The sequence below is a fragment of the Cupressus sempervirens genome, chromosome 6 (genome assembly GCF_028749045.1).
Source record: "Cupressus sempervirens isolate cs-2001-9-10 chromosome 6, ASM2874904v1, whole genome shotgun sequence".
NCBI classification, from domain to species: Eukaryota; Viridiplantae; Streptophyta; class Pinopsida; order Cupressales; family Cupressaceae; genus Cupressus; species Cupressus sempervirens.
In genome coordinates, this window is record NC_143123.1 from 611,521,128 (window position 1) to 611,538,136 (window position 17,009).

Here is a 17,009-nt window from a genome sequence, read left to right on the forward strand (position 1 = left end):
TTGTTATGTGTTAGATTTAATATTAATAAAACTTAAATGTGATTCAGCGTCATGGAACCTTAAGAGATGTAATTTGTTTATGGTATTTTTTTTATGTGTATGTTATTGCTTCCGCTATATTATATTTGTTGTTGTTAAATTATTATCTTTCAAAAAAAATGTTTAGCAAACTTAGTAAACCTTTAGGTTAATTTCTTTTGGGTTCCCTAGTGGGGCATTACACTATCCCACCCTCTCCCATCTCCTACTTTCTTCCCATCCTCTACTCTCTCTCTCACTCTCTATCCTCTCAACCTCTCTCTTGCGCTCTCTCCTTCCCTCTCTCCTTCCCTCTCTATTGAAATTTAGGCTTACAAAGTGTGTGTGCACTATAGTGTGTACATGTTATGTAAGCTTGAATATAAAAATGCTTTGACTAGTGCATGCGCACTATCTAAAGCTTTGGATTCTTCCAAGCCTAAGGCTTAGATTTACCTTGAGGATCCAACCCAAAGGTTTGGAGTCTCTAAACTAGTCTGAGACACATTTGCAACAAGCATACAAAAAATGATTAATTCTTCTTGTGTACTCTCCTTCAAGTTTCATCATGGTTGAGCATTTATAAAAAAAGGTTACATGATATTGTGGATCTCTATGTTAGCTATAGAACCATATAATTTATTTCGAATTTTAACTATTTTGGGCCTTTCAATTATAATTTCTTTTGAATGTATGTCCATTTTCTCTCAAAAATCAACATGTACTAATTGGGGTGTAGATTTTAGCTCGTTTATCAAATTTCGCAACAACTTAGTTTTTAAGAAACCAAACTCCATTCTACACACTTTGAAAAAAAGAAGTTTTGATTATAGATTAGTTTTCAATCATTTCTAGGGAGAACACACAGATATTTCATGTTTTTGGAATGTGTCCAATTACAAAATTCATTAAAAAAATACACATTATAACATTACTCAAAAAATATGGGATAAATGACACAATGTTAGGTAACTTTTGAATAGAGTGATTAAATAATTTCAGAAACAAATATATATATATATATATATATATATATATATATATATATATATATATATATAGGGGGGCACACTTTGCACTATATTATGTTTTTTTTGAAAAAATAGTACCACTTTCTATGACCCCCTTTTTTGAGGACCTAAAACTAAACCATTTTGAAAAGAAATTAGTAGTTTAGAAACTAGATTCAAATGACTACTACTTCTTATTTTTTCATATTTTAAAATTTTGAGCATAACTATATTCAAATTCTTGTTGAAATTCAAAAATTGTTGATTTCAGAAAAAGAACAAAAAAAAGAAAAAGAAAAGCAGCCACTTATACCCCCATTTTAGCACTACAACTTAGTGGACTTACCCACATAGCTCACTCCATCGAACCAAGGAAGCATAAGAACCAATAGAAGAACACCACCCCCCCCGCCCCCCCCAGCCAATGCAAACAAGGGTAAGGTGATAGGCAGCTGGAAAAGTGGTCCAAAAGATCTGCACGTCAAGGAACCATGATCAAGATGCACAAAAGAGTACATATGTGTGTACTAAGATGATCAATCTCACACACGTCATGAGGCTAATGTCATGGAGGCAAAACATCAACCTCTCATGGCACTTTAATTAGAGTATATGGTGAATTCAAAGTATACAATAATTTGCATGAGTGTCCTCACATAACACTGCTTGAATTAGAAGGCAAATCAACTAAAACAAAAATGCAGATGCAATATGACACTTTATCATAGTGTGTATGCAAGGATGCATACAAATGATGTCTACAACTTAGACCAAAAAAGACAAAGAGTGATACAATAGATAGTACAAACTATGATGAATCATCTAAAGTAATGAAATTGATCCTCAAACCTGAAACAACTAAGATATCAACTAGAAAGTAAAAATGCCAAAAACTAAATAGAATATGCTTGGAGAAGAATCTGGAAAAATAACTAGCATCACTAGAAGGAGTTCTGAAAGACCTTTTCAACAATATAAAAAGTTCACAAATCAGAGATCAAAAGCTTAAAATACGTCTCCTAGAGTGCAAAATAGAACTCTAGACTTTGACAACAAAAAAGCAATCAAGAAAGCATCAAAACTGAAAATAACCTACATCAATGTAACGGGGATGGAACCATCTTTCCAATAATATCTTGTTTGCAGAAAAGAAAGTTTGTATGCCTAAAATATGAGCAAAAACATGAAAAGAGGTCCAAATCAAGCCATGAGGGCTTGCAAGGTCGATGATGTAGTGTTGACATGGCACTAACATCAGAGAATGACAGGCATAAATTTGATGACCATTGACCATCGTGGGAAAAAAAATGCCAAAAAAGGGACCTCATTGGAAAAAACAAGATGCCAAAAGAGCACTGAGTGACCAAAAAAAGAAGTCAGTTCCAAAGAAATCTAACGGCTATAAAAAAACACGCGCATTTCAAGCACCGAAAAAAAGAGGCAAAACACCTTTTTGGGACAAGTAATACCATAGCTTACGAAAGTTCATGCCTGAAAAACCTTTGTAGAGGGCCAAAAACCACCAATGCATGAACAAAACCATTGGGTAGCCAAAAGTGGGCCTGCATTTCATGGATGCAATTCCCACCAATCTTTGCGAAAAAATTGCGTGTCTCCAAAAAACTTGCCGCTTCTTGCATGGGGAATAAAGCTCGCCTAATCAATACAGAAAAGATGCATGTGGTCTCCAAGGAAAGAACGCACAATCATGGGGAACGTAGCCAAAACCATGCCAAGCAGGGGCAGGAAAAAGTCACGCGCAGTCATGGATCACCAAGGACTTTGCTAACATGGACCACCAGATGTGGAGAGGGGAGTTGCCTCGAACAGAGAGCTAATGCAGTGCTTGAGTGCACAAGGGGAGTCTAATCAAATCATGTGACCCCAAAAATTGGATGTCCCTATGCTGACAATGTCAATGGTACCCCAAAAAAGTGCCCACGATGCCCGAAAAAAAGACTTTTTGGATAATAAAAAAATCTTAGTTGCAAAAAAGTACAACATGTGCTCTTTCCACCTTGATGCATGTGCATTAAAAGCCATGCTTTTTTTGAACAATTCAAAAGAAATCAACGTTAATTTTGTTAGAGTAATTATTTGTTCTAACTTATTAATTAAATCACTTTGATTTAATTAATTAAGTTTCCTATTACTCTAGTTTGCTTAAGCTATCTTGTAGGTGCATATAATTAATATTTTATTAATTATAATGTGCAACCCTAGCTTTTTTAGGATTTAGTTTCCCAGCGGTTGTCGCCATTTAGGATCGCCAGCGGTGACTGCTAGCGGCTCCGCTGCGGTTTCTTAACCGCGACGGCTTAAAACAGCAGCAAAATCAATTTTTTTGCAATTTTTTTGATTTTTGATGCAGTTTGGTTGCTTGTTTTGGCAGTCAAAGCCGGATGTTTTGTTTTGCACTCCGGGAGGCGTATCTTGAGCTTCCGATCTCCGATTTTGGACTTCTTTATATCGCTGGAAAGCTCTTTCTGTGCTCTTTCTAGTGATGCTGGTTGTTATTCCATATTCTGTTCCAAGCACATCCTATTCAGTCTTTTGCGTTTTAGCATTCTGGTGGATATCCTGTTTGTTTCAGGTCCGGAGATCGATTTTGTTGCTTCAGTTGCTTCGTTTTGGGCTCTACCTTCTGTTGTTTCAGCCTTATGTTTCTTTTTATCATTGTTGATATTCATTGTAAGCATCTTTATGCAATGCACTGAGATAAAGTGCCACTCTTGCGTTTCGAGATCCTTTTCATCATTGTGATTCATTGTAATCGCACTATTTTATAAAGTGCCATGGGGGGGGATAGTTGTTTGTCGCTTATAGGCCCTCTTTCTCTATTTTCTCATGCAATGTCGATGACACATGCCTTTATTGGTGTTTGTACCTCACTCTCGATGTGTTTGGCTCCTGTGTTGTAGGAGATTTTTGGCCCATCTTTTCAACTGCCTATCACCTCACCTACCTTAAGGGGAGGTTATATTGTTGTTTTATGCTTCTTTGGTTGATGGTTCGTGCCTTCTATTTCCATGGAGGTTCTACAGATCAGCATTTTGACAGAGTTTTGCGGTTCTTCATGCTTCAATGATTCTCTTCTGATCTCTTTGTTCCTTCTTCTGGAACATTCTTTGCTATCTCTTTTTGGAGTAGGATTTTTCCCATGTGGTTTTCTCCATTTCTCCTCTTTATAGAGATTTTTTTGTGATTGGGTACCTGATCAGGCCTTGTTGCCAGGACCCAATTCTCTTTCATAACTGTGCTAGGTTAGCTTACCTCCTGAGCTTCGCTTAAGGGGGGGTGTTAGAGTAATTATTTGTTCTAACTTATTAATTAAATCGCTTTGATTTAATTAATTAAGTTGCCTATTACTCTAGTTTGCTTAAGCTATCTTGTAGGTGCATATAATTAATATTTTATTAATTATATTGTGCAACCCTAGCATTTTTAGGATTTAGTTTCCCTTTTCGAATTTTGTGATTCCTTTATAAGGATTCACCTCTTTGTATTTTATTCATTCACTTATTGGATTATATGAGATATTGCTTTGATACCATGTTAGATTAGGTGAAAAACTAATCTCCCAAGAACACCTGCATGCATAAACCTGTCCATAAGATGGATCTGGCTTTTTGGCCTCCATAATTTTTTCTTGCTTCTGTTCTTTGCTTCATCCATGTGACAGGTTTATGCATGCAAGTGTTCTTGGGAGATTAGTTTTTCACCTAATCTAACAAATTTTTTTGATAAAAAATTAAATAAAAATTGTCACTTCTCCATTTGCATGCTTAGGCCATACAACCTATGTAAAAAAATAAATTGCCTCAAAAATAACTTTGTTCAAATGAGACATTTTTTAATATGAAAATAAGGGTTTTCTAGCACTTTGAACTCAATAGTGATATCCATTTGGGCTCAAAGTGCTCCAAAAAATAGATCGCCCCATATCTAATACAAAATGCTTCTGAAAATTGAAACCCTCTGAAAGTGAAAAACATAGATCTGAAATCCAAGCCAAACCTCTTAGAAACAGAATAGGGGCATGAAGATTTGGAGCTTTGATACCATATTGAAGTTGATGAAAGATCAACCCACAGCTCCCAAGATTCACCTGCATGCAAACACCTATCACAGAAAAAGAGAAACAAAAGCTATAGAGGTTGCAATTTTAGATCTGTAGATAAAACATTCTTGATGAGTAAAAAGAGAAATTGCTATTATCAAAAGTGAATGAATGTAAATTTAGATTACACAGAGATATCATTCTTATAAAAGAGACAAAAACCCTAACGAGAATCCAAGATAGGTTTCATGATAATAATTAATAAGGGAATTAATTATTAAATGCCTAAAGTTTAGCTTAAGTAGAATATAATTAATTAGAAAATATCTAATTACTTAAGTTCAATTGATGCCTATACTTCTATGTGTACGATGAGAACTAAAAATAGATATGTTATTTTTTTTTTTATAGAACAATAATTTTTATTATATAATATTAATTAATTAATAATGATTTGCTAAATATTTTAAAATTATATATTATTATATCAAATTTTATAATTTTAATTAAATTAAATATTATAATAATTATTCTATTAACGATTAATTATAATTAATTATTCAACAAATATGGCCATGTAGGAGTTGGTTAACAATTTGAATTTGGGTATTAGAAAATTTGAGTTTAGATTCATGAGTGTAGGATTTATAACAAGTAATGAAATGTATGGTAGTTGGTTCAATTTTAATTTGAGTATAGAAAGTTTGATGTTAGACCTATGAATGTAGGTTGTGTAGCAACTAATTAAATTGTGGAAGTTGGTTCAATTTAAATTTTAGTACTATAAAATTTGAGATTAGACCCATGAATTTAGGATTTATAACAACTAAGGATATTTGTGAGTTCGTTTAATTTGATTTTTAGTAATAGAAAATTTTGAGGTTAGACCCATTATTGTAGGGTTTATAGCAACATACTCCTTTAATTACTAAATAGAACGCGCAACCGCATTTTTTTATATTAAATATAATACATTATAAAAACGAGTTCCTCATAAAGAGGAATTTAGGTAAATATAAAAATATTCGTAGGTTGTATATTCTACCAACTGCACATTCCAACGACTTTTTATTCACTTTGAGAAAGAAAATCCTTATTAAAAAAGCTTTGCAGAATGTGAAAGGGGATTCCTTAAAAAAAAAACCTAAATTGTATGCACGGAGATTAGTCAAAGATTCTAAATGGAGAAGTCCACGTCTGAATGATAGATTCCGTATGCATGTCAATCAAGAACGGGAGCAAAAACCATGACATGCAGATAAAATCTAAATCTGCAACGGATTAAGAGAAATTCAACAGTTATTTTTTAGATCGAACCAATAACCAATGTATCGCATGACATTTTAACTGGCTAAGATTCCTTGGACTTATCTCCAGGTAGGAATTTTATTAAGAATGTGCTGGTCATAAATAGCCAATTGAACACAACTACCCATTTGATTAACTCCGTGTGAATTGGGCTTTGTAGACAATAACAATCGGGCACGTCGAATAGAGAGTCCTTTGAATTGTTTTAGGTGTAGTTGACTAAAGGTATTCACCGAGTGTGACAATAAAAGGAATTGTTTACTTGGTGCTGCTGGAGTTCAGGAAATGCAAGCAAAGCAACCCATCTTTGTTCCTGTGTTGTCATAACGACCCGGCGTTATATCTTTGAACTTCAGGTATGCTTCTGCACGAAACCCATTGTATTGATTGTCTTTCTGAGCTTTTCCAAAATTTTATCTGTTCAAGGGATTCAAGAAGAAAAGTTGCAAAGGGAGATATCTATGTAAGGAATTGTATGAATGGCACGAAGAGACTGAGTTCATGTTTGAGAGATATTGGGGACAGTTTTTCTGTTGCTGTTTCAATTTGAACTCTTATAGGCCTTCCAGATCACCTAAGACCAGGTGGGTGCTTCACTTTGCAAAGCAATGCAAAGCAAAACAAGTTTGTTGATAGGCTTCGAAATATTAGCCATTAAGAGTAAGTAGATTTCCACAATCCATGAAATCAATTGCTATTATTTTCATCCTGATGCTCTCTTTTATTCACCCTGATGATGGATCACAGAGCACCATCCGAAATGTTGATGCAAAAAGGTCACACAATAGAATCCAAAAATAATAACAATAGATATTAGCCACTACTTTTACAAATTTTTACTGTTTCCTTCTATTCATGGGACCTTGTTTTACACTGATACCTCAATTTTCGACTGCACTGTACAAAGGTTTAAAATCTTAAAACGTATCCTCTATGCATTGGTAGTACCAGTACTTGTCCTGTGTTAAGAGCATTTCCTTGTGAAAGATCGGCAGGGTCTATTAGGAATACAATTTTATATCTCCCTACAGGTAACTTGCTGTATGTTGTTCAGAAAAATACAGTTTTATATCTCCCTACAGGTAAACGAATAAATGCCCATGTCATATAGACCACCTTATATTAAAAGCTCTGGACTAATCATTTCATAATTCTCACCGTCATAGTACAGCCGAACAAACCTGGGACTCAGGCTACCTGTACAAGATTAGCTATAGGTCATGTGAGCTTCAAATTCTCTAATAGATATCCTTATCATAGGATGCTTCTCAACCATGGGTTCTAGTGTTCACTCACAAGTTTAATATTTGTTTTGTGCTTTGCAGAGCCAATTGCTTTAATCTAAATGTCTATCTGGTCCCCCTTAACTTCTACCATTGGCCTCTAGTAGATAATGTTACATTAAATTGAATTCTGTTAAATGCATTAATTATTTATTTGAGCAAATTGGAAATTACTTATTCTCTCTCTCAGCTCTTGTGATTCAGTATGATTGTGAAACTTAATAGACCTATTCTGCATATGTTTTAATGATTACAGGTATGATTAACTAAGATAATGAGCGTCCATAGACCTCTTTCTGATATCTTTTACTGATTGTGAAGGCTTTATATGTTGAATGTTATGCAAGCAATATGATGCAGCTTGTAGGCTATTTGGCAATTTTGTTTTACTCTTGATTTTGTATCTTGTCTGTAGTTAGTGCCGTTGTCTCTCCTAACTTTAGAATACCTTTTTAGCTCCTGTTTTTTAGCAGACTGGATGATTATGCCTTAGCACTTCCCTATCAATTGTACATGTCAATTTTCCATGGTGTCTTTTGCTTCCTCTCTTAGAATTCAGCTCAAAGAAATATGTTCTTTTGGAAAAGACTTTAGAACCCGAGTTTTCCTGCCAATGTAGTTTTCTGGAAACTTGAATTGATTGGACAAAGCTGATTGCTTTCTTGTTTTCGTATTCAGAAAAAAAGCATTGAAGTTTCAGTATTTGAGTTGGCATAATTGTCTTCTCTAAAACTAATATGGAATTTTAAATGAAGTCATGGTCCAATTTTTAAAAGTATCTTTAGTTGCAACACTAAAAAAACTATTTTCTAGCATTCAAGATGATTAAGTGATCAAATCGAAGTAACGAGAATCGGAATCGTATCGGAATTGGCACGGCCGAATCAAATCATGAATCGGGGGTGAATTGCCAATGAATCGGCGATGAATCGGCAAATTTGAAAAAACCCTTTAAATGTAGAGATTTTAACAATTTAAGACTTATTTCATGCACCCTTTATTGAATATAACTTAAACACACTATAACATCATCAAATAGAAGTTAAAACTTAACATACATAAACATGAAACATAAAATCCATCACATACGTAACTATGTTATCATTATGTACTAAAATGTAAATTGTAGGCTAGCTGAAGTAAATAAAAATCAAATGATCATAATGATTCAAATCATAGAATGTATGTAAGATGAAATCATGAAGATCTATAAGACATCAAATCATAAATGTATGTATAAATCTAAGATGAAGATCCATGAAAGTTTGAAACTTATGTCTATCAGTGATTCAGTATCACTATCAATATCTATAGAGTGTAAACAAAATATAAAAACAAGGCTCCAGCTCAAGCCTCTTCTTCTCTCTCACTTTTTCTCTCTTCTACTCATGCTTAACAAATAGAAGGCCCTTTAGGGTTATAACAAAGAGAATAGGTCAAAAAGAAAGTAAAAAAAACAAGTTATTTTTTTAAAATTTACAACTCCATACTTTTCTAGCTGCAGGCGATTTCTTGCCGATTTTTTTGTCCGATTCATGCGATTTTTTTGATGAATCGCCGATACTGGCAATTCATGCGACTCGTCCAAAAAAATCGGGTGTGGCGATTCCTGACTCCAAAAAAATTGCCCACCTTGAATCTTATCACTGAATCGCCGATTCATGCGATTTTCGAGCGATTCTCATTACTATGGATCAAATAATAGAGAGAATTCTTGGTGAATTCTGAAATGGTCAAAAAAAAGACAAAAACAAAATGTCATGAAAGCAGTCAAACATGGCTCTGAATAGAATTTCAGGGGAAGACATGACAATGATATATTTTGGTTAGGTAACAAGTATGCGGTGTTGCATTTACTCTTTGACACCCATTTAACCATGATAATGATATCAAGTCCAAGAGGGCACAGCACCTAACCTAGACAACTTGTCCGTTCGCCCACAAGTGCCAGGAACATCCACCATGATGATTCCATCCCTTGGGGTGGCGTACTTAATTCAGGAGAGCCCATGTCTACCACCTCTCTTTAACTAATTTCCTTCCATCCCTTATATAATTGGTTATTTCACTTTCCAAAACCAACCATCATGGGAAGTGGAGAGGATAGCACAAAGGGTGCCCAAGGGCACAGAGCATCCAATCAAGGCAACTCGACCCCTTGGTCCACAAATGGATGGAACATCCAACCAAGACAAGACAATTCCATCCTACTCTAGGTGGTGTTCTTAGAGGGGAAACCTATATTAGTTCGCCCAAATGCATCTCCTTCCTCACCCATATATGATTGTTTCCTTGATTGATTAGCATTTCACATCATTAATTATACCAAACACATAAGAAAATATATGGTAATTATCTTCATCATGTTTATACTAAGCATATGTCTCATGCATACCACAAATGTATAAGACTGCCATTGCCTACAAATATAGTAATCACTGATCTGATCAATCTGTATACTTGGTTGCTGGTGACTTATAGTCTGATTTTCTCTTTTTGATGCTGATTGGATTGACTGTCTTTTTGGTTTGATGCCCTTCCTCAAATGTTGTTTTCCTCTGTTTATATCTCCCTTTTTGTGTAGGATGTCACACCCTTTCACTGTTAACACCCTTCTGAAAGGGTTACACCCCCTTATTCTATCACTGCTTAATATTTATTTATTTACCATTGCTGCTTCTTGTTTACAAGTTAGTCAGACAAAGTTATTATCACTGCCGTTTATGTTAACTAAGCAAGATCTCTGCTTTAATATTTATGAACTGCTCCTTAATTGTTTCTCTTTCTTAAATATTCCCCCATATTAATATGCCAAGCTCCTCATTATTTGGGCAATTTCATAAATATATTTTTATATGATAGCCTTTGAAAATATTCCAATGTTTGATTAGCTGCATGGTTTATCAAAATAGATAATAAGGTAATATTAATTCTTAAATAACAAAGGTAGTCAGCCAGCAATACGGTAATGGTAATGTTATTGTGTTTTCTGCTATGGAGAGATCGATAAGTGATCTTTTGTATAAGTAATACTTTCATGGTGGGGATAGGGCATGACACATCCACTTCGATGCATCCAAGTGTAGGTAGTAAAGTGTGAGGCATTGGAAGGAAAAAAGATTTCTAAGCTTTTGCAAGTTTGGAAATGGTATTTTTCAGAAAAAATTAGCTTATTGAAGGGCCAGGCCAAGGTCAATAAAAAGTGTTCAGCAGTTTCCAGTAGCTCATTTTGTTATCTATAATTACAATGTCTTCATAAAATTTTTAGTCCTATGGCATTCATTTGTTGTGCTTTTTGACCATATGAGTGAGAATAACCAACACCAAAGCAAACCACCATGACTCCTTGAGTGACTCTTTTGTCAATTTGACCTTTTTAAAGAGAATCTGCAACTCGCCATGACTTGAATCTGAAAACTCTAGACATTCAAAATGAAACATTTTTTTTTTTTTTTTGTGTTGATTAATATTCACTCAAACAGTCAACAGTATAGAAAATGAATCCAATATGAGTAGAATTTTTACCAGGTTTGGGACTGCAGAAACAGGGCATGGAAAAGCACAAAGATTTAGTGATAAGTATGCAAACAGGTGCAAACATTGTTGTTTCATTACTGCTACCATATATTATTCAATCTTTCCCATGTGTGTTGGTTGTATGGAAGATGTGTTGCTTTGGATGATTCAATTCAATAAGTTAGTATTGGAATGGCTGTGTCAATTGTCCTTATGATTTATTTGAGAACAACTCATAAATTGAAATACCATATTTGAATGATCCTTTGGAAAAACTTGAATTAATTATCAACTGCAAGTAAGAACAGAGATTTAGTAATAAGTATGCAAGTGTTTGACAGAATTACATTGGGAAATGGAGTAAATGCTGAATGTTATTTACAGACAATTTTTTGACTAAATGACAATGCTCTTAAAATGAAAATTTCAAGCCTATTGGGTGAAGGGATTTTATAGATGGCAAAAGTTGGAGATGATGGCAAGGCCTAGCTCAAGACTTCAAGAGGAGAACCAAGTAGATGCTACAAGGAGATGGCTCAAGCTTGAGGATTCTTAAATGAGAAGAAAGATTCAAGTCATCAAAGTGCAAATTCAAGCCAAGATCAAGATGAAATTCAAGGAAAATCAAAATCTACAAGGGGAAGAATTTTTTATCAAATTGAATTTCCTCCAGAAATCCAAGTTTTCTTTGAAGGAATTCAGCCACATGAAGGATTTCATCACTTCAAGAAGAATCAAAAGGTACATCAAGCTCAAATCATGGCAATGAGAAAATTTCAAGTATGAAGATGGATGAAGATTTAAGAAAAAGCAATTTGGGAATATGCCATCACTATAGAAGGCTTGGAAATGTTGAGTATCAAAGAGACATTTTCTAGCACCAAAAGATTGATCAAGTCTACAAGATGAGGATGATGAGGTGGCACCTACTTGTCTTCTACAAATTAAGTTATACATGTCCAAGCACAATGAATCCTATCGTGCCAAGTTTACAATTTTCTCATTTGTAATAACCCTTGGCAGTTATAGCTCAAACAAACACTAATTCTTTCTTTACAATTTAATGGTTTGACATTACATCAAACACTTAGCAAGCATTCAACTATGATGTCTAGAATGTATTTGTTTTAATTATTTTTCCCTAATAATGTCTATATGAAAACAAATATATTCCAAGAAGGGAATTACAATGCAATATGATTCTTCACTTGTTAACTATGATTTTATATTCTTGACGGACGCCTTTTCTAGAGCTTCTTCCATGATTCGAGGAGTGAGAACATCAATTGCCCCTCTGATCCTATTATTCAATCTCATGATAAATTTTCTCACTTTCAGGTTCCTATCCTGTTGATATGGTGGTACATATTTCAGTAGTCGAGTGAATTTCTCCCAATAATTATGTATAGTCATATCTCCTTGCTTGAGATTTTTGGAAATCCAACAACTTTTGGTCATAGAAGGTTTGGGGTAACCAACGGTTCCTAAAGATGGTTATAAACTTTTCCCAGGTAATCTCAGTGATTTTAATATTTAGCTCAACCTTGGTGTTTCCCCACCATGTAGTAGCTTCTCTAGTAAAGTGGTATATTCCTCAAACTGCTTTTGAGGTCTCTAAAAAATTTATAATTTCAAAGTACTATTCCATTTCTGTTAACCAGGCCTTTGCATCCTCTCCGGATTCAAAACTAGAAAACTTGGGTGGTTTGATCTTCTTAATATCTACGGATAGGTCACTTTCTATTTGAAGTTTCTTTTGTTTTTTGGTTTGGGTGGGTAAAATTTGAGGGGTTTTCTTCTTGTGTTTAGAGACTTATGTTTATGTTCTGGGAGGGGGCGAGGATTGCATTTCTTCTTGGTTCTCCCCCATCTAAGCTGCCATTTCATTCATTCTTTTTTCCATATTATCTAACTTAAGTTTCATTTCTTGCAAAATCTGAAGTAATAAATCAATGGAAGATTGTGGGTTATTTTCATGCACCATGTCATGGCCTACAACGTTCTCATTGCTGCTCATATTTCTTATTGGTTTGTCCTGAAAATTTTACAAGATTCTTATGTCAATTTTATTGTTTTTTTTTAATACATGTTTTTCACAAGATGAAAGAGATTGTGAGTAGATAAAACATATGAATGAACTAATTTATTTAATCAATTTTAATACTTCTATGTTGCATTTACAACAACCTTAATTTACTAAAATCTCCTCCTTGGAGGATGTTTACATTATGGATTCAGTTATTCTGAATTTTCTTTATTTTCAGTATTCAGTTCAATTTCAGACTTGTACATATCCCACACCATCCAATGTTTAACATATGGGTTAAATAGATTAATGCATACAGACAACGAACAAAAACAACAGTATTCCTTTTATTATTCGCATATGCCAAAGACATTACATTATGTTTATGATGATGATTACAATGATCTCAGAGGGCGTATAAATACTTTCCTAAGAACCTTCCCGAAGGGGTCCATCGGCTACATGACAATTACCCAAGGGCCCATTGGCTACATAACAAGAACCTTCGCGAAGGGCCCTGTTGGCTGATTTACAATCATTTACCGACTACATCATCCCCCCCAAAAAGAAAAGTCGTCTCCGAACAACAACAGAACAAAATTCAAAATTGCACAACTAATGACATCACAACAGAGATACTAGGCAGGGGGATAGGTCCCTAGCATGGTAGGTGCCCGTGCTCTCAGATCACTCAGCTCAGCCCATAGCTTGTAGACTTGCTCCTTCCAAACCTTCAATTCAGCTTCCACTTCCATCTGAAGCTCCAAAGATGACTACATCATCTCTACAATTTCCCCCAACTCTTTCTCCTTTTCTGCTGCCACCTGCTCCTTTTTTGTTGCCAACTGACTCTGTCTAACTAACAGGGCTGCCCTCTCAGATTCCCAAGCCACCCTCTCGGATTCCTAGGCCGCCCTCTCTGAGGCTATCCTGGCAACTGACTCCTCTCGAGCCCTCTCAGCTGCTACCCGATCTGCCTGGCTCCTCTGAAGAGTGTAATACACCTCCCTGTATAACTTGACAAGCTCGTGAATCAGAATCTCAACCCGGCTCTCCACACCAAGATCTCTCGTCGTGGCCCAATCCTGATGCATCTCATCGGTCTCCACATCCGGCCATCCCCGCTCCTCAAAATAGACCGTAAAGGCAGCTGGGCATCCCAATCTCATAAAGGATATGACTCCCTCCAGCTCCTTCACGACTGAGTCCAATGCCAGAGTCTCCGTCGAAGCTAATACTTGGCGAGCCCGAGATACTAGAGCTGTGACATCAGCAAGAAATGCTTCTCTCATCCCTGTCTGCCATGCTACTAGATGTTCTTGCTACACACCCATAGCCATCTCCACGGCTTCCACCATATGCTCAACAGTACTATCTGATGGTCCAATATCCTGAACTGGCTCTGCTACTTGCGCTTGCTGAGTGCCTTCCTTCGAAATATCATCTCGTATAGGAGTTTGCATATAGGCCATCTGAGGAACTGGAGTACGGTGGAACCGCGTACTCAAAAAAGTACTCAGCCTCCGAGTTCTACTCTCCCTATCACACTCAGGTGATGCTAAAAGTGCTGCATCCACCATAACCACTACATCAGACCCTACTACATCCAAGTGCACACCAAGCGTACTCTGGCTATCTACTATCTTTGGTACTAGAAGGTCGGGTACCTCCATGGCAGTCTCCTCTCTCCCCTCCAGTACGCTCTCTACTATAGGTGCCCCAACTTTTTCTGCTAATTGTGCTTCGGCATGAGCTGGCATACTCTCTCGTCTGACGGGTGTTGCCACTCGTGCAAACCCTACAACAAACCCAACTCATGCAAACCCTACAGCAAACCCAACTCATGGTTGGACTGGAGGAGGCCTTACCTCATGCTGCCATGGTGCTGCTACTATAACGGCCTGCTGGGGTGCTGCAATCATCACTATCGGCTGTCGTGTCTGTCCAAACTCTGGTATATGAGCCATGTGCAGACGTGCTGGGACCAAACAAGGAGTGGCGGATAGTGTAGGGTGCGAAAATAACAAGGGGGTGGCTGTGACAATCTGAACCTCTTCCCCTTCTTCGTCCCCCACACTGTTCTCCTCAAAAGATGTCTCCGCCAACACTTTGTATTTCAACACCAACGCTCATAGCGCCGAATGTTTACCGTATGGGTTAAATAGATTAATGCATACAGACAACGAACAAGAACAACAATACTCTTTTTATTATTCGCATATGCCAAAGACATTACATTATGCTTATGATGATGATTACAATGATCTCAGAGGGTGTATAAATACTTTCCTAAGAACCTTCCTGAAGGGGTCTGTTTGCTACATGACAATTACCGAAGGGCCCGTTGGCTACATAACAAGAACCTTCCCGAAGGGCCCCATCGGCTGATTTACAATCATTTACCAACTACATCCAAGATCTATGGAAGTGCATAAGAGAATCGGTCTAGCATGCATTCCATATTTGAATCAGTTTGTTTCTATAAGTTGCTTTACTAGTAGGAGTCCACCTGACTCTTTCCTTCCTCATTCGTAACAAGGCCTGTTTTAGGGTTTCATTGTCCTAAGGCATGGAACAACAAGTGTAATCGTAGTTCGGCATGTTCTTAATCAAGTATAAAAAGATGAGATGTCGCGCTTTCTTGCAAGCTGTTTTATGTACTTACATCCTATACATTTAATCTAAGAGTTTTCGGGTTTACTAGTCTTTATTTAAGTAGTGTGCTCTAGGTTTAGTGTCGAACCCAACACTCTGATATCATATGTAACAAATGAATTCTCCTAATAGAAAAGGAAGACAACTAAAATCTCTTTTTAAGTAGAAATGAAAATAATACTTCAACTAACTTCCGAAACATAACATCTTATAATCCATTTCATGAGATATCAACTAAATAACGATTAACTGAAGTAACGATTAACTGAAATAATAATTAATTGAAATAATGATTAACTGAAATAATGATTAATTAAAATAACGTTTAACTAAAATAACCATTAACTAAAATAACCATTAACTGAAATAATCATTTCCTAATCATTCTTTGTATACAAATAAAGTAGATTACTGTCATTTTACTATAATATAAGATGAAACAAATGCATAGCAGAGATATAGAAAGAACATACTAAAAGTAACTGATGAGTCTATAACTGGTTGTGCAAGCCTTGGCTTTCGAGTAAGAGGAGAAGCATTGACTTAGGCTTAATCTCCAAACCGCAGACCATATTCATCCCCACACAATCTTTTGAAAAGAAAGACTCTCCCTAACCTAGTACTAGGCGTGGGGTACTACTAGTCCAGCCATCCGAGCAATACCGGTGTGTAGAATGTCCGTATAGTTATGGACGAACATGTTTAAGTAACTGGCACTACCAACATCATGTGATCTTAAAAAGGCAAGCATGCCTTTAACGACCTTGGCCAAGGTTTTTGGATGGGTTTCTATTACTCGATCACCACTGCTTGACTTGACAATAGGGAAACAAGAAATATGGACATGCATGAGCTATTAAATGATTTCTTTTAAAATAATAAATAATTATTATGTCACATTTGATTCTGTTTCATGTTATTGCAGATTTCTCTCTCTCACCTCTTTACCCTCTTCCTTGGCCATATAGCCGGGTGAATCCCAGGTGTTTGAATAATCCAACTCTTTCTGCTGAAACTCAACTAGTGTAAGAATATTACATATTCCAATATATCATGATTCATATCATAGTTTCTATGACTTGAATAATGATCTTAATGGCTTGCAAGGAAATATAACTTGATTCGGATATTCT

General features: G+C 35.9%; 1 protein-coding gene across 4 annotated transcripts in view; it reads left to right on the top strand.

Moving 5' to 3' along the window:
* The first annotated feature begins 6,185 nt into the window (after window positions 1-6,185).
* The window catches only part of LOC149553720 (equilibrative nucleotide transporter 3-like), a 105,119-nt gene continuing 94,295 nt past the window's right edge, over window positions 6,186-17,009 (top strand). Inside the window, exons 1-3 of one of the 4 annotated variants that reach the window (XM_089789083.1) lie at window positions 6,186-6,465; window positions 6,557-6,752; window positions 6,823-6,980. In XM_089789083.1, the coding sequence (XP_089645209.1) occupies window positions 6,898-6,980 (83 nt within the window). In that variant the 5' untranslated portion in view covers window positions 6,186-6,465; window positions 6,557-6,752; window positions 6,823-6,897. Of the gene's footprint in view, window positions 6,466-6,518; window positions 6,753-6,822; window positions 7,057-17,009 lie in introns of those variants that run through there. The other 3 variants (XM_089789085.1, XM_089789084.1, XM_089789086.1) reach the window with 3 other exon arrangements.